The sequence below is a fragment of the Pseudophryne corroboree genome, chromosome 2 (genome assembly GCF_028390025.1).
Source record: "Pseudophryne corroboree isolate aPseCor3 chromosome 2, aPseCor3.hap2, whole genome shotgun sequence".
Lineage (NCBI taxonomy): Eukaryota > Metazoa > Chordata > Amphibia > Anura > Myobatrachidae > Pseudophryne > Pseudophryne corroboree.
This window is the reverse complement of record NC_086445.1, coordinates 257,964,120-257,982,970: the sequence shown is the minus strand read 5'-3', so window position 1 is coordinate 257,982,970 and position 18,851 is coordinate 257,964,120. Positions and strand designations below refer to the sequence as shown.

Genomic DNA, 18,851 nt, shown 5'->3' with positions numbered 1-18,851 from the left:
CTGTACATAAGCATGTGCAATCACCATTCTAATCCATCTGGCCAGGGTCTGCTTGTGAGCAGGCCAGCCACGTTTGTGAAAACCAAACAGTACAAAGAAAGAATCAGACTTCCGAAGGGATGCAGTTCTCTTCACATAGATACGGAGAGCCCGTACCACATCCAAAGACCACTCTTTGGAAGACAAGTCAGGAGAGGCAAAGGCCGGAGCCACGATCTCCTGATTAAGGTGGAAAGAAGACACCACCTTAGGTAAATACCAGGGACGTGTTCTAAGAACCGCCCGGTCACGGTGAAAAAAAATCAGATATGGGGACCTACAGGACAAGGCACCCAGATCCGACGCCCGTCTAGCAGAGGCAATAGCCAGCAGAAACAATACCTTAAGAGAAAACCACTTAAGGTCTGCAGATTCAAGAGGCTCAAACGGAGACCCTTGCAACGCCTCCAGAACCACTAACAAATCCCAAGGGGCCACAGGCGGGACATAAGGAGGTTGAATCCGCAACACACCCTGAGTGAACGTATGAACATCAGGTAAAGTCGCAATTTTTCTCTGAAACCAAACCGACAAGGCAGAAATATGAACCTTGATGGAGGCCAGACGAAGGCCCAAGTCCAGGCCTTGTTGTAGAAAGGCCAAAAGTTTGGCCGTACTAAACTTGTAAGCGTCATGATTATTAGTGGCGCACCAAGCAAAGTAAGAATTCCAGACCCTATGATAAATCCGAGCAGAAGCCGGTTTCCAGGTCTTCAACATGGTTTGAATGACCGCCTCAAAGCCAACCGGGTTAAATCCTGATACACACAGGGGCCCTGAACGAGGAGATCCGGGCGCTGTGGAAGTAGAAGGGGACGCTCTATCGAGAGACCCTGAAGGTCTGAGAACCAATGCCGTCTGGGCCATGCGGGAGCAATCAAAAGTAGGATTCCTCCTTCTTGCTTGAACTTCCCTATTACTCTGGGCAGGAGCGACACTGGAGGGAACAAGTAAAGCAGCTGAAAGTTCCATGGAATTGCCAGTGCGTCCACGAACGCTGCTTGAGGATCCCTTGTCCTTGCTCTGAAGACCGTAACCTTGTGATTGTGTCGAGACGCCATTAGGTCCACATCTGGAAGGCCCCACTAGTCCATGAGTAGTTGAAACACTTCTGGATGGAGGCTCCACTCTCCGGCGTGTACGTCCTGACGACTGAGAAAGTCCGCTTCCCAGTTTAGGACCCCTGGAATGAATACTGCCGATATGGCTGGCAGATGGCGTTCCGCCCACTGAAGAATCCTTGATACTTCCCTCATTGCCATGCGGCTTCCAGTGCCACCTTGATGATTTATGTACGCCACCGTGGTGGCGTTGTCCGACTGTACTTGAACAGGTCTGTTCTGTATTAAATGCTGGGCCAAGTTCAGTGAGTTGAACACCACCCGCAGTTCCAGAATGTTTATTGGGAGGAGAGGCTCCTCCCTGGTCCACCGACCCCGAAGGGAGTGTTGCTCCAACACCGCGCCCCAACCTCTCAGACTGGCATCCGTCGTCAGAAGGACCCAGTTGGAGATCCAGAAGGGACGACCCCTGCTCAATCGATGGTTCTACAGCCGCCATCTTAGTGACAGACGGACCTCCGGAGACCAAGAGATCAATTGCGACCTGATCCGGTGAGGCAGGCCGTCCCACCTGGCAAGAATCAGCTTCTGCAGAGGGCAGGAATGGAATTGAGTGTACTCCACCATGTCGAAAGCCGACACCATGAGTCCTAGCACTTGCACTGCCGAATGTATCGACGCTTGCGGACGAGATAGGAAGCATCGAATCCTCTCCTGAAGCTTCAGGACTTTCTCCTGAGACAAGAACAACCGCTGGTTGTGAGTGTCCGACAACGCCCCCAGGTGCACCATGCTCTGAGCAGGGACCAGGGAAGATTTCTTCCAGTTGATGAGCCACCGGTGGGCATGCAGAAACCGGATAGTCAGATCCAGATGGCGTAGGAGAATTTCTGGGGAATTCGACAGGATCAACAAGTCGTCCAGATACGGCAGGATCCTGACCCCTTGACGGCGGAGTACAGCCGTCATTACCGCCATGACCTTGGTGAAGACTTGCGGAGCCGTGGTCAAACCAAAAGGTAACGCCCACAATTGGTAATGGAGGTTGCCAACCGCAAACCTTAGGTACTGCTGATGCGACATTGCAATGGGAATATGCAGGTAAGCATACTGTATATCCAGGGAGACCATACAATCCCCAGGTTCCAAGGCCAGAACAATAGAGCGAAGAGTTTCCATACGAAACTTGGAGACCCTCATTCGGTTTCGGGACTAGGAACAGCTGTGAATAGTACCCTTGCCTCTCTGAGCCAGAGGCACCTGTACTACCATTCCTGTGTCCGGGAGGGACTGTACCACGGAATGAAGAGTGTTTGCCTTCACCTGATCCAAAGGGACTAACCTCGAGTGACGACTTCCCGTACCCAGACATCTGAAGTGATCTTCAACCATTACTGGGTAAACCCTAGAAGTCGACCCCCACCCTGGGATCCCCCAAAGGGAGGCCCGCGCCGTCATGCAGCAGGCTTATCAGTTTTGGAAGCAGGCTGACGGGCAGCCCAGGCACATTTAGGTTTGGGCTTAGTGGGTTTGGAAGTGCGAGCCTGTTTCGGATACGCCTGACCGTTTGCTATCCCTGAAGGACGAAAGGAGCGAAAGGAAGTACTCTTAGCCTTCGGTACTGAAGGAGCAGTACTAGGGTAGACACGCTGTTTTAGCAGAAGCTAAGTCAGCCACTATGTTGTTGAGGTCTTCTCCGAAAAGAATGTCTCCCTTAAAAAAGAGCACCTCCAGGGTTTTCTTAGAGTCCAGATCCACAGACCAGGACCGCAACCAGAGAATCCAGCAAGCCAAAATGGACGTAGAAGTAGTCTTGGCCGCCAGAATACCTGCATCAGAAGCCGCCTCCTTAATCTAATGAGAAGCTGTGACAATATAGAACATTGTCTAGCATGATCAGAAACGTTGGAAGCCCGCTCAGCTTCCAACTCCTGAACCCACGCTTCAATAGTCGCTGCAATAGTGGGCCGATGCGCAGCACCAGCTAGGGTGTAAATCGCCTTTAAACAACCCTCCACACGCTTATCCGTCGTTTTTTTCAGAGACGTGACGGCAGTTACAGGCAGAGCTGAGGATACCACCAGCCGTGCCACCTGCGAATCCACTGGCAGGATTCCTGACGTATGTCAACTAAATGATCAGAGTGAGGTAAAACTTGTTTAACCACTTTCTGACGTTTAACTCTGTCAGGTTTCTTAGGGGCAGTATCAGGCTATGGGTCATCAGTAATTTGAAGGATTAACCTGATAGCCTCCAACAAGTCAGGAACATCCACCTGTGAAACAGATTCCCCATCAGAAGTAACAGAATCAGTGTCTGTGGGGTCAGTATATACGCCATCCTCATCAGACGAGGATCCCGTTGGTGGATTGTGAGGAAGTAATGGCCCGCTCAGAGGACCCCTTGGTCTTAGGCAGACAAGGGTGAGATTTCTGTTTAGTCAGTGATTGGCTCAATTGCTGTAACTGAGTGGACAGTTGATCTGCCCATGGTGGATTAACCGCAGGGACCGTAAGCGGTTGTACCGGCACAGGAGGTACCATAGGGGGCGTAAGTCTAGTTACCAGCGTATTCAATAACGTGGAGAAAGTAGCCCAAGGTGTATCTTTTTGAACCCCGTTGCTACGGTCCCACTGGGAGGTAAGGAACCCCCAGAACATGAACCCTCTGCTGCTATAATTTTCCTCAAACGTGTCTGCAGCGTCACCACCACGCACTGTGCGGGTGGTCTTCAGTATGCCGACTGACGGGATCCCGGCGACGGAATCCCGACAGCCGGCATACCGACACTTATTCTCCCTCGTGGGGGTCCACGACCACCCTGGAGGGAGACTAAAATAGCGTGGCGCGCGTAGCGAGTCCGCAAGGGGCTCGTTTGCGCTCGCCACACTGTCGGTAAGCCGGCGGTCGGGCTCACGGCGCCGGGAGCCCGACCGCCGGCATACCATACTGAACCCCACTGTGGGATCAGCCCCAGCTCCGTCGACCCTTGTAGCGGACATATCTGAAAGCTCAATGCAAGGCAACACAGTACAATATCAGCAGCACAACACCAGACAAGAACCCCCCGTGTAGTGTATTAGCACAGAGTTCCAGAGGTATATGGTGACTAAAAATCACAGAGAAAAATACACAATAAGTATATCTTGTGAAACACCTATATTAAATATAACCCTGACGCACTTAGCCCCCTCAGGTTACAGAATATAGGGATAGCAATCTGAGTGAGATACACAAAATGGAGGTCACACAGCAGCTATATGCACACACACATAGTCACATTGTACAATGCAGAAATTATAACATGCTATAAAACTGCACTGGACTAGCAAAACAGAGTAATACTAAGTATAGCTATACACTCAATAGATATATCAATGCATAGTAAAGACTGGATGTATATCACAGGGTACTTGCACTAAATAACCCTGACTAAATGCACTGTTTCTTAACTAACACTGTCAACAGACATGTAGAATACTTAAGTGTCCTGTAAAATGCACAGCGCTGACATGCAGGCGGCTTTACAGAGGAGGATTTGCCCAAACAGTCCCAGGATCAGCTCAGCTTGTCCCAATGGCGCCCAAACGCTGACAGGGAGTGAGGGAGAGAGAGATATGCAGCTCCAGGGCAGGAACATTTACTCTAAATGGCACCCTGGGGCTGGGGCTACAGGTTAAAGCCTTATCCCCTTGTTGGACTTCACCACCGGGTACTGCGGGCTTTATAGTAAACGTTTTTTTAGTAAAACTGACCTGTGCCCTTGCCCTGGTGGTCTAGTGGGGTTCCTGTACTACCACAGTGTCCACAGCAGCACGCGCGGCCCGCCTCCCACCGGCCGTGCCGGATCGTGATTTCCAGCGGGTCCCGCCTGGGGGACCCACTTACCTCTTCCCTGAGTGCGGCCACACGATCCTGGAGAGCTGCGGTGGGGTGTGTGACTGACAGATGAAAACCGGAGCCTCCGCTGTAAGTACCCGGCAACCAGGGCGAGGGAGTATACAGCGCCGCTGGGGGAGGTGATGGAGCTGCAGCTGTCTGACTGACATCTAACACTCTCCGTGTCTCTGCTGCAGCCCTTGAAGTCTTCATTTTTCACTTAAAAAAGCTCTTCTGTGGGCTACTGGAGCAGCCCACCTGTTGTATGCCTGCACTGCATGGCACCAACTACAAAACTGAGCTCCTGTGCGCGGAGACGGGGTTATAGAGGAGGCGGTGCTATGCATTCTGGGAACAGTCAAAGCTTTTAGCCTGTTGGTGCCTCGGCTCAAGATCCTACTCTGTACCCCAATGTCATTCCCTGTGGAGCCCAGTGTACCCCGCAGCAGAAAAACTCAACAAAATTCTAGCAGTAAATGAACACTCATCTAAGGGGACTATGGACAGATTAGGTTTTGAAGTGGGCCTGTCCCCTACACATAAAGGTCCCTTTTTAAAAACTGAAGAGGACCTCTATTTTGTGTTCTGAACCAGTATAAAGCCTATCCAATCTGTAGGCAGAACCAGTAAAAGGCCTATCCAATCTGTGATCTGATAAAGCTTACCCAATCTGTGGGCTGAATCAGTTTAAAGCTTTGCCAATCTGTGGGCTAAACCCATCGAATCTGTGAGATGAACCAGTATAAAACCCATCGAACCTGTGGGATGAACCAGTATAAAGCCTATCCAATCTGTGGGCTGAACCAGTTTAGAGGCTATCAATTTGCTAGAAACTAATGTCCAACTACTATTAGTCAGTCAGATCATATTAATGGGAGACTGGTTTAACAGAACATTTTTGGGGGATTTAGAGGCTTTTCTACAATACAGAAAAGCATGCACTTACATTAAGTCCTTTTCTATCAGTCCAATGGTGTATACTATGGTGTACAGCAGCGGTATACAACATGCAACCCTCCAGATGCTCTGGAATTACACACCCCAGTATGCCCTGCCACAGTTTTAGTATGCCCCAACAGCAAAACTGTCAGGACACGTTGGGATGTGTACTTCCCCCCCCTACTACGCCCCTACTGCTGGATGCTGCACGTTGAATAACCCTGTTGTAATGGGTGCGGTGACAGGAGCTTGGGCACTGTAAATTTACAAGCAAAAGCTTAAGCTACTCCTATATAGGACTGTGAAGTTCTTCATAATTTTTTATTTATTTATTATTATTATTATTAATAATATTATAAATCACCAAAGTACATGCCAAGAATAAAGGACGATAAAGAGTAAAAAAAAAAACCCATTTAATTAGAATAATCCTAACTAAGATAACAAGGAAATAATTAACAAAGAACAGAAACACAATAGAAACTAATGGGGCCAGATTAAATTACCAGCAGGAGATTTAAAAAACCCTGCTGCACAAGGTTTTCTCCACTGCCACGGGGTTCTGGTATTCAATTGCTGGACTGAAAATGGGTCGCACTGATTTCTATATAAATCACCACGTCTTTTCACGCACATCCATAGCAAGACTAATTTTTCCTAAAATTGTTAATTTTAGGAAAAATCACCAGGACTTGCTCTGAAGAGTAATTAAGCAATTGGAAGCGTCCATTTAGCTTAATTAGTCTGTAAATACACACCTTCCAAAGCAGGGTCTTCTGAATACAGCATCAGTAGCTGGGTCCTGTGAGACTGTGTGTGTGCGCCCTCCCCGAAGCCAGCCGCTACGAGAATTACATCTCCAAGCAGCCCTTGGGCCTCACAGGCCCAGGACTGCCAGCAGCCCCCTCTCCAGTGGGAATATGGAGGGGCGGTCACATCAGATAGGTATCTTTTTTCACACATCGCAGGGCTATCAGCGCAGAAAACCCTGCAACCATTTTTTAAATGGATACTGCGAGATACCACTAGTCTTACAGGAAGACTAGCGGTTAAAAAATAAAATATAAAACTCTGTTTAGCTCCCAAGAACATGGGATTGAGCTCTACAAACTCTGCAATAGTCCATCCCAGTTACCAGGCCATTCTGATTCAACCATCTCAAAAAGTGTACCCTCAAGCGAGCTTTGGTCTCCCACCTCACACAGGACGTGCCACTGCTACTCCTCCAAACTTAGCCCTGGATGAATTTTCCTTTACAGATGGATAAAACGAGCAAAGAGTGAGCCTAATACACCAGACCACTACTTCCCTGTAGATGAGAGGGGCAAAGAGCTGCTAATGACAGTTCCCAGAAAATGGCTGTGTTGTCTGTTCAGGGGAAGTCCAAAAGGAATGTTACTCCCCAGCACTGAGGGATGGCAACCATCCAAATAACAGCCCTATTAACTGTGCTTTTTCTAATGCGCAACTGCCATAACATTCAGCACCCAACTAAACATCCCCACCTCTTACTTTCTCTGTGCAGAAACCTCTGCATGGTGACTGTACTGTGGCTTCTAACCTGGTCCAGAAGGAGAGGGGAAGCATTTCTTTGACTGACACACTTCTGGTGTTGGTTCCCGAAACAATGGTCACAGGATTATTACAGCCATTAATTTATCTTTTAGGCGTTATTATTTAACCAGTCACAGATCTCTAGGGCACTATGAAATAACTCAAGACCTTGATGACCTAGAGTGGTATTTATGGACACGATCTTAAACTTTTACCAGTAAATTTAAAGTGCCAAAGCTCAAGTCACTGCACTCTAAACACCATTGTATCTGTGTCCACCAATTGGATGTTCCAGACATTTTACAGAGGAGCAGTACAAAGCAAGTTAACAATTTATAGACTAGAGTTCTTGCAACATAATGCCATATTGGTATACACCAGATGTTCTCAAATGCGGTCCTCAATGCACCCCAACGGTACAGGTTTTAAGTATATCCATGCTTGGCCACAGGTGACTTAATTAGCCCCTCAGTCAATTTGATTTAACCATCTGTGCTGAGCCATGGATATACTTAAAACCTGTATCGTTGTGGTGCCTTGAGGACCGCTTATCAGAACCTCTGGCATATACAATTAAGCATCTGGAGGTGACACATACAGACTATAGGGCATGGCACTCTTTTGATATCATGGATAATCATGCAGCTATATCCAGGATGGCACCTTACATCTACAGCACAAAATAGTAAAAGTATTTTGAAAAACACATATACTACACAGTATCATAGGACGTCCTATGCAAACAGTACAGCATTATAAAAAGGGACCTTACCTTCTGTGGAAGAGTCTACAGATTTTCTTACATCAACATTATTTTTAAGACCACTATCTGGGAAAAGCACTTCATAGGAATTTGGTAACTTGATGCTCAATAAACCAGCGACAGCTGCAACTACACCATTCAAATTCTAAACGTGAAAACAGAGCAAGAAATATTAAACATGAAACCTACAAGTATTAGTTGCCCTAAAGCAAATCTGATGTGCACTTCGCTCACCTTTGCAGCTGCAGCCGACACTGTTAACATAACAGATACCTCGCTGCCTTTCGTTTTATCCCATGATATTGTACCTCCTGCAGCATTCAAAATAGTTTTATCAGCACACTCTGGGAGAACAGGCAAGGACTCGGCAGCTTTCACTTCCGGAAACACTGTTGCAGAAAATTGGAAGATTAACTAACTTTTGTAACTATTATTTTATATAGACTATCAATAGGATAATATAACCAAACCATAAGTTTTCTTATATACAGTATTATTATTTTTTACCTGACTTTAGTAAGCTAGAAAACATTAGTGGCCACCCACCTGGTATGGCGCAGCGAGGAATAAGGGGTATGACTGGAGATAAGGATCGCTCTTCTTCCTCTTTGACGTCGCATAACGTAGGGAAACGTGGTGCGTCCTCGCCAAGAATACTTTCTGGGGAAGAGGCTGGAACAATGCTATCAGGAGAATCACTTTCCTCATCACTCTCCATTCTAGGACACACACAAAAAAATGTGGTTTTTATTAAAGTATTACTTAACAAACATACTGCCTTTATGAAAGTAATCTGCCACCGACAAATTTTCTCACCTGACATCCTCACTCTGGTTGTGGGGGGGAGTGGGTAGAGCAGCCAGAATATCTAAGCTGCGCTCAACTGTAACGGCAAGATAAAATAAATTATAAAGTTGCTGACTATATGAAAAAAAAAAATGGATTTTTGTCTTACCTGTTCAAAACTTTTTTTCTGATGCCATGGTGGACACTGGGAATGTGGGGTATGGTGACCAAGGAGTTAAACTTATGGAAGAGTGCAGCAGAGGCACCTCCTCCCCAATTCTCCGCCTGCTCTCAGTGGACCAGTTTTGACTTAACCAACCCAAGGAACAGGAAGAGGAGAGAAGGAGAAAAAACGGTACACACATACATGAACACCGCAAGGCTCACAGAACCATGGCACAGAGTGCCGGACCTAAGCTCCCCACTAGAAGGAGCGTGAGGGCGGGGGCCCAGTATCCAACATGGCTTCATAAAAAAGGATTTTACAGGTAAGACAAAAATCTTGTTTTTCCCGTCAGCTTATGGTAGATACTGGGACTGTGGAACGTCCCAAAGCTATCCCTTTTTTGGGTGGGAATGCTCCAGAGCTGCATTGTGGACCTGACACCCAAAGGCCGTAACAGCCGAGGCGAAGGTGTCGAAGCGATAACATTTAATGAAGGTGTGGGCTGAACACCACCATGCAGCCACCCTGCAAAACTGCTCCGCAGAAACCAAGTGGCGGGCCACTTAAGAGGGGCCAACCAACCACGTGGAGTGGGCCCTAACCCTTGCCGGGACTGGCCTCCCAGCCAGCAGATAAGCCTGGATAAATGCTGATGCGTAACCAACGCACCAAAGTTTGTTTAGAGGCTGGTCAACCTCTATTGTGCACATCATAAAAGACAAAAAGAGACTGATTTGCGGAAGGGACGAGTCCTGTGGACATAAATACGTAGGGTTCTCACGACATCCACTACAGTTATATGGTGATAATGAATGCAGATACTACCTTGGGAAGATTGTCGAGCCAAGTACGAAGAACAGCACAATCGAGTGGAAAACTAGTCTGAGACCCGTCGCGCCGAGGCAATAGCCAGCAAAAATGACAGCTTTGCACGAGAGTCAAAGGAGATCAATGGAGTAATGTAGCACCCGAACGACCAAGGTTAAGTCCCAATGGTGCACTGGAGGCACACGGTGAGACTGTATGTGCAGCACCCCCTACAGGAATGTCTGAACTACCGATGTGCGGGTCACGCTGAAACAACACAGAAAGGGCAGAAATCTGAACTTCGGTGTAGCCAGACAGGATACGAGTGGGTTGAATTGCCAAGCAGCACACACCACTGGAATTTAGCCCAAAGCTTTCTGGTTGATGGTCTGGATGATAGTTTTCTAAACCCTCTTGTCTCTTAAGGCTGACCTCCAAAGAGCCACCCCGTCAATGCCAGCAGGGGCAGATGAGTGTGACGACATAGGCCCTGGGACAGGTGGTCTGCCTGGAGAGTCAAGCGCCACAAAAGGGTACTATAGACAGACTGCGTAGGTCCGCAAACCATTGGTCGCTTCGGCCAGTCTGGGGTGACTAGAATGGCTGTGACCACCTCCTGCTTCAACTGGCGAAAAACCCGCGGGTGGATATCAATTGGGAAAAAAGGTACACCATCGGAAAAGGCCAAGGAGCCACTAAGGCATCTACATGACACACTTGGGTTCCTGGTTTGTAACCCATATAGGGATTACTGAAGATCCTTCAATTTGTCCCTAGGGAGAAAAACTCTTTGGACTCTGGAGTCCAATAGCGCCCCCAGATGACACATGGTCCGGGATAGAGTCAGGCTGGACTTAGCGAATTGATGAGCCAGCCGTGGGACTGCAATAAGTGCACAGTCAGACGAAGATGGTCTCATAGGACATCTTGGGACTGAGCCATTAAAAGGAGGTAATCTAAGTATGGAAGAATGTGGACACCCTGAAGACAGAGGTGGGCTGCCTATGACATTCGTAAATGCTCTTGGAGCTGGTGCCTTTTCTGCACAACAAATCGCAGTTAACGCTGATGATCCACCCGAATGGGGATGTGTAGATAGGCGTCCTGAATGTCCAAGGAGGCCATGAACTCTCCTCTGCACCAGTGCTGCATGATGGAACAAAGCAACTCCGCCATGAGCTTGGGACCCTGAAAAAACAGGTTCAGCTTCAGGAAATTGAGGATGGGTCGGAAAAAGGAACAGTCGAGCTCTGAACTATGAGTAGACTGAACTAAAAGCCTGTTCCATGCTGGGGAAGGATGACCAGGATAATCACCCCCGCCTCCAGGAGGGAACTGATGGAAGATTGGAGGGCGGCCACCTTGCAGACGTCGACTGGTTGGAAAAAACTGAACCAGCAGCCAATCCTGAAAGGTGAGGGCGTATCCCCTGGATACAATGCCTGACACTCAGGTGTCGAACATGGTTTCCAACCAGACATCTGCGAATTAAAGGTTACGACCACCCACTCTGGAAGAACCCAGGTGGGGACTCCATCTGTTATGCTGCTGGTTTATCAGCTAGTTTGGGTGCCTGGCAACAACCAACCAATGCATGGCGACCCCTGGATTTGGTGGCTTTGGCCAAAGATTCCTGAGCTCAAGAAGAGGACTACCCCCTCATTTTACCCTGTGGGAGAAAGGAATAAAACAAGGTCTGCTTGGCCTTTGGCACCACTGAGGTAATAAAGGCAGTCTTAGCGGTTGCAACTGAAGCCACAATCCAGACGAGAACATCCCCATAAAAAGGTAGGGCTTCTAAGGCTTTTTTGGAGTTAATATCGGCTCACCAGAAGCAAAGTCATGAAGTCCGCCTAGCCGCCAAAGAGGAAGCCAGTAGCTTAGATGAAAAGGTACCGGCATACAGATCCGCATCACTCAAATAAATGCTAGCCACCCTGATATTATCCACGATAGATAGCAGTTCGGAATGACGAGCTTCTGACCAGAGACCTTCATCTAAAGAGTCTGCTCAGCTGCCTATGGCCATGGACATATAGCTGGGCAAATAGCCGCACCTGCACTGGCGAACACTGACTTGAGGAACTGTTACAACTTCTTGTCAGTGGGATCTCGGAGAGACTTCAAGTCCGGAATAGGGAGAGTAGGCGATTTAACTAATCAAGCAATGTTAGCATCCACAGGAGGAGGCCTTTCCCATTTCTTTTGGTCCCCTTCTGCAAGGGGTTAGAAGAAGGAGATGCACCTGGAACCAAAAACTTTTTGTTTTGGTGCAACTAAGCTTTCTTAAAGAGCTCACCCAATTGAGAAGAAATTGGGAAAACAGATGGATCCTCTGAGGCAGACTGCGTATCAGCACCTTTAATCTGTAAAACCGACCAAACTGCCTTAATCAGATTGTCCACCATGACCTTAGTCATGTGCTCATCTTGACCAGAAGATGTATCCACTTCAGCCGTGTGGGACCAAGCGTCCTCCACTGAAGAATCTTTCCACTGGAAGTCATCTGTCTGTGTGAAAACAAAAGTCTCCCGTCCAGGGATCTTGTGCTAAGCCTGTTGTAGGGAACTGGAAACCTGGACCAAACCCTTAACAGACTGGGAAAGGCCCTGGATCCAAGCCGGTTCAGTAATAGGCTGCTGTGTGTTGTTGCGCTAAACATTAAACATTAAACAGCTGCACTCTCCTTGTGGGAGGCTTTGGAAGAAGATTCCTTAGAGAACATATACACATATATATATATATATATATATATACATATACACACACATATATATATATATATATATATATATATATATACACACACACACACACACATACATACATACACACACACACACACACACACAGTAAATGAACTATGGTTTGTATGTGCAAGAGCCGTGACCTGTAAGACCACAAATAAATAAGTGGTCCAGGTACGGTAGCTGTGAGCCCAACACAGCAGTAGCTACTGTTAGACGGGATATAACAAACTATGGGGGACATGTACTAAGCAATGATAAAAGTGGAGCAGTGAGCAAGTGGAGAAGTTGTCCTTGGCAACCAATCAGCTGCTCTGTATAATTTTGTAGTATGCAAATTATAAATGTTACGTCAATTCTGATTGGTTGCCATGGGCAACTTCTCCGCTTTTATCACCGCTTAGTACATGTCCCCCTAAGAGAGAACTCTGCAAAATAGAATTATTAAACTAGTAATACTGCAGCAAACAGTGTCAGAAATATAAACTGACTAGCCTACAGTACACCCAGTTCAGGTGTTCACAAAAAAGAAAAAGAAAAGGCACTGAGGGGTATTTTCACGAAGCAGTGACAAGAGTGGAGAAGTGAGCCAGTGGAGAAGTTGCTTCATGAATAGACTACTTAGGGATCGCAACCACCAACACAGGTAAGTGGGGTGGGGGACAGCACAACTGGGCATCAGATACAGTGAGGTATAGGGGGACAGCAAGCACTCTCTCCTCTATGATGGGCAGCCTGCAGCAGAATGAGGTCAAATGGTCTAAAGGGAGAGGAGAGAGGAGCACCTTGGCGGGGAACCCAGATCAGTACACAGCCAAGGAAGTGGGGACAGAGCTACAGAGAGATCCCCGCACCACCTGGAACCAAAGGGACAACTGCTAAAATCCACTGTATGTGGGGAATGATGTCCCTGGTGGGCTAGCAGTGGCTCAGAGAGAACCGAGTACCACAACCAGGAGGACCACTGGTTGTGATCGACGCTTACCCATCTCCCAGGCAGGCCGCAGCTTCCTCAAAGTGCTGGGAGGTGGCTGGAGTGACTGGCTGTGAGGTCTGTCCACTGGCCGCCAGGAGAGGGTGATGGGGCAGTCAGCAGTAGCGCCAGGACAGGTGCCGCTGACTGTTCATTAAAATGAAAGTAAAATAAAATAAAAAAATTAAGTTTAAAACAGGCTGCAAGCAGCCAACTCAAAAACAATGTGCCCCATCCTGCAGGCACCAAAAACTGGTCCACTGAGAGCAGTCGGGGTCTCCTGTACGGACCATAACTCCTTGGTGTCTGAGTCTCCTGTACTCACCATACCCTACAGTAAAACTCCTTGGTGTCCGGGTCTCTTGTACTCACCATAACCCACAGTCCCAGTGTCCACCATAAACTACCAGGAAAAAAAAAAATGTCAACGCAAATACTTATGCTGTCTCCCGAGACGCATATTCACGACACAGTGGGAAAAAGACAGTCATTTGTTTGAGCGCACCTTTAACTTCTGCGCTGCTCTCAGATTCTTTCTTTGTTTCACTAATATCTTCAGCTGCTGTCACACCATTCACCATCTTCTGCTGCACGGAAGGAGGTGGCGTTGGAGGCAGGGAAGAAGGAGGTGTAGGGGGATTACTGAGGTTGTTCTTAAAAAACAAAATAAAATATTAGAAGTTTTAATAAGCAACAAACACTAAATTTAGCTTTTGCTGTATTCAAGCAAAATAGAAATATGAATTAATTCAGGTACCTTGCTGAGCAGCTGTGTGTAATAGTCTGGAATGCTCTCCAGGGCACCATTGCCAAATGATCCTTTAAGCGGGCTTTTCCCATTAACTGGACTACTGATCCCGAATGGAGCAAACAGGCTGAAGTTAGCGGTAATTGAAGGCTCCACAAGTGGTAAGAGAGAAAGCTCCTGCGGGATTGTTGTTTTGTTTTTTTAAACACAAACTTTAGAAAATCTTCTTAAAATAAATCACAAATAACAGAACTTTAGTTTGTTTTTATTACTCTTCTGACATATAGGGTTAACCTCCACATAGAGAAGGCAAGGGACAAACAACTATCCCTCATCAAGTCTCTATTAGATTCCTACTGTAGTACAGAACTAGTTAACAGACAATAAAAAGAAAAGGTTAAACAGTCCGAGAACAAACTTTGAAATCGCCGGTAAGGATGGATTGGAGCAAATACAGGTAGGACAAACTCATCTTACAAGATGCAAACCAGCTTTAGGATTAAAAAGACATTAAGTACAAATTTATCTCTGAGGAATAGCAACAACAGAATAATAAGATTTTAAACCTACCGGTAAATCTTTTTCTCCTAGTCCGTAGAGGATGCTGGGGACTCCGTAAGGACCATGGGGTATAGACGGGCTCCGCAGGAGACATGGGCACTATAAAGAACTTTAGAATGGGTGTGCACTGGCTCCTCCCTCTATGCCCCTCCTCCAGACCTCAGTTAGAGAAACTGTGCCCAGAGGAGACGGACAGTACGAGGAAAGGATTTTGGTAATCTAAGGGCAAGATTGATACCAGCCCACACCACCCACACCGTATAACCTGGAATATACGCAACCAGTTAACAGTATGAACAAACAGTATCAGTCAACGACTGATCTTAACTGTAACATAACCCTTATGTAACCAAGAACTATATACAAGTCATGCAGAAATATGTCCGCACTGGGACGGGCGCCCAGCATCCTCTACGGACTAGGAGAAAAAGATTCACCGGTATGTTTAAAATCTTATTTTCTCTTACGTCCTAGAGGATGCTGGGGACTCCGTAAGAACCATGGGGATTATACCAAAGCTCCAAACCGGGCGGGAGAGTGCGGATGACTCTGCAGCACGGATTGAGGTCCTCATCAGCCAGGGTATCAAACTTGTAGAATTTAGCAAAAGTGTTTGAACCCGACCAAGTAGCTGCTCGGCAAAGCTGTAAAGCCGAGATGCCTCGGACAGCCGCCCAAGAAGAGCCCACCTTCCTAGTGGAATGGGCCTTTACCGAATTTGGTACCGGCAATCCAGCCGTAGAATGAGCCTGCTGAACCGTGTTGCAGATCCAGCGAGCAATAGTCTGCTTAGAAGCAGTAGCGCCAACCTTGTTGGCTGCATACAGGACAAACAGAGCTTCTGTTTTCCTAATTCGAGCCGTCCTGGCTACGTCAATTTTTAAGGCCCTGACTACATCAAGGGATTCAGAATCCTCCAAATCTCCAGTAGCCACAAGCACCACAATAGGTTTGTTCATATGAAACGATGACACCACCTTAGGCAAAAATTGAGGACGAGTCCTCAACTCTGCTCTATCCACATGGAAAATGAGATAGGGGCTCTTATGAGACAAGGCCGCCAATTCGGACACCCGCCTTGCAGATGCCAAGGCCAACAACATGACCACCTTCCAAGTGAGAAATTTTAGCTCAAACCAGTGAGATTTTAGGAACTGTAACACCACGTTAAGGTCCCATGGTGCCACTGGGGGCACAAAAGGAGGCTGAATGTGCAGCACTCCCTTTACAAAAGTCTGGACTTCTGGGAGAGAAGCCAATTCTTTCTGGAAGAATATAGAAAGGGCCGAAATCTGTACCTTAATGGAGCCTAACTTTAGGCCCATATCCACTCCAGTCTGTAGAAAGTGGAGAAACCGGCCCAAGTGGAAGTCTTCCGTAGGAGCATTCTTGGCTTCACACCAAGAAACATACTTCCTCCAGATACGGTGATAATGTTTCGCTGTCACCTCCTTCCTAGCCTTTATCAGAGTAGGGATGACTTCCTCCGGAATACCCTTCCCAGCTAGGATTTGGCGTTCAACCGCCATGCCGTCAAACGTAACCGCGGTAAGTCTTGGAACACGCAGGGCCCCTGCTGTAACAGGTCCTCCCTGAGAGGAAGCAGCCACGGATCTTCTGTGAGCAGCTCCTGAAGATCTGAATACCAGGCCCTTCGAGGCCAATCTGGAACAATGATTATTGTCTGCACTCTTTTTCGCCTTATGATTCTCAGTATCTTTGAGATGAGAGGAAGAGGAGGGAACACATAGACCGACTGAAACACCCATGGAGTCCCGAAAGCGTCCACCGCTAAGAAAAACCCTCTTTTGTCCAGAATCATGCCTAAGAAAGACAGCCGAGTCGTTGGAACCAACTGCGACTTTGGTAGATTTAGAATCCATCCATGTTACTGTAGCACTCCCAGGGAGAGCAACACGCTTTTCTGCAACTGTTCCTTTGATCTCGTTTTTATCAGTAGATCGTCCAAGCACCATCATTTCCGCCATTACCTTGGTGAACACCCTCGGGGCCGTGGAAAGCCCAAACGGCAACGTCTGAAACTGGTAATGACAGTCCTGTACAGCGAATCTCAGGTATGCCTGATGAGGAGGATATATGGGGACGTGAAGGTATGCATCCTTTATGTCTAATGACACCATAAAATCCCCCCCTCCCAGGCTGGAGATGACTGCCCTGAGCGATTCCATCTTGAACTTGAACCTTTTTAAAAACAGGTTCAGGGATTTTAGATTTAGAATGGGTCTGACTGAGCCATCCGGTTTCGGTACCACAAATAGGGTTGAATAGTACCCTTTCCCCTGTTGTGTTAGGGGAACCTTGATAATCACTTGCTGTTGACACAGCTTTTGAATTGCAGCTAAAATGTTCTCCCTCTCTGGGGGAGAAGCTGGTAAAGCCGATTTGAAGAATCGACGAGGAGGCACGTCTTCGAATTCCAGCTTGTAGCCCTGAGATGCAATTTCCATCGCCCAAGGATCCACGTCCGACTGAACCCAGACGTGGCTGAAGAGTCGAAGACGTGCCCCCACCCGGTGTGGCCTCCCTCAATGGAGCCCCAGCGTCATGCGGTGGATTTAGTAGAAGCCGGGGAGGACTTCTGTTCCTGGGAACTGGCTGTAGCAGGCATTCTCTTCCCTCTACCCTTACCTCTGGCGAGTAAGGAAGACCCCCGACCTCTTCTGGACTTATGCGACCGAAAGGACTGCATCTGAAACTGAGGAGTTTTCTTTTGCTGTGGGGGACCATAAGGCAAAAAGGTAGATTTACCCATGGTAGCTGTGGAAACTAGGTCCGCGAGACCTTTCCCAAATAAAACCACACCCTTGTAAGGTAAAACTTCCATATGCCTCTTTGAGTCGGCATCACCCGTCCATTGGCGGGTCCACAGTGCTCGCCTAGCCGAGACCGCCATCGCGTTGGCCCTTGAACCTAGTAGTCCGACGTCTCTCTGAGCGTCTCTCATATATAAGACTGCGTCTTTGATGTGACCTAAGGTCAATAAAATGGTATCCCTATCTAGGGTATCAAGATCAGCTGACAAGGTATCTGTCCAAGCTGCTACCGTGCTACAGACCCAAGCCGATGCTATAGCCGGTCTGAGTAAAGCACCAGTATTTGTATAAATTGATTTTAAAGTCATTTCCTGTCTGCGATCAGCAAGATCTTTGAGAGCTGCCGTGTCTGGGGACGGTAGCGCCAGCTTTTTGGATAAGCGCGTCAAAGCTTTGTCCACCCTGGGCGAGGATTCCCACCGTACCCTGTCCTGTGCCGGGAAAGGATACGGCATAAGAACTCTCTTGGGAATCTGCAGTTTTTTGTCTGGAGTTTCCCAAGCTTTTTCAAATAACGCATTCAGCTCATGAGATGGGGGAAATGTTACCTCAGGTTTCTTTTCCTTAAACATGTGTACCCTCGTGTCAGGGACAGAGGGGTCATCCGTGATATGCAAAACATCTTTTATTACAATAATCAAATAATGAATACTTTTGGCCACCCTTGGGTGTAGCCTTGCATTAATGTAGTAGACACTGGAGTCAGAATCCGTGTCGGTATCAGTGTCTGCTATTTGGGATAGGGGACGTTTTTGAGACCCTGAAGGGCCCCCTGACACAGTCAAAGCCATTGATTGACTCCCCGTATTATCCCTGGACTCTGCTTTATCCAATCTCTTATGTAACAAGGTAACATTTGCATTTAAAACATTCCACATGTCCAACCAATCAGGGGTCGGCGTTGCCGACGGAGACACCACAATCATCTGCTCCACCTCCTCTCTAGAAGAGCCCTCCACCTCAGACATGCCGACACAGGCGTACCGACACCCCC

The 18,851-nt window shown here is 47.6% G+C and overlaps 1 protein-coding gene across 4 annotated transcripts in view; it reads right to left on the bottom strand.

Moving 5' to 3' along the window:
* Positions 1-18,851, bottom strand: part of KMT2D (lysine methyltransferase 2D) — a 381,440-nt gene that overhangs the window by 35,489 nt on the left and 327,100 nt on the right. For 3 of the 4 annotated variants that reach the window (XM_063952696.1, XM_063952697.1, XM_063952699.1), the window contains 6 exons: positions 14,472-14,639; positions 14,220-14,367; positions 9,052-9,118; positions 8,782-8,954; positions 8,470-8,624; positions 8,245-8,380 (listed from right to left, as the gene is read on the bottom strand). In XM_063952696.1, coding sequence (XP_063808766.1) covers positions 8,245-8,380; positions 8,470-8,624; positions 8,782-8,954; positions 9,052-9,118; positions 14,220-14,367; positions 14,472-14,639 — 847 coding nt within the window. The remainder of the gene's footprint in view (positions 1-8,244; positions 8,381-8,469; positions 8,625-8,781; positions 8,955-9,051; positions 9,119-14,219; positions 14,368-14,471; positions 14,640-18,851) is intronic. The other variant, XM_063952698.1, reaches the window with a different exon arrangement.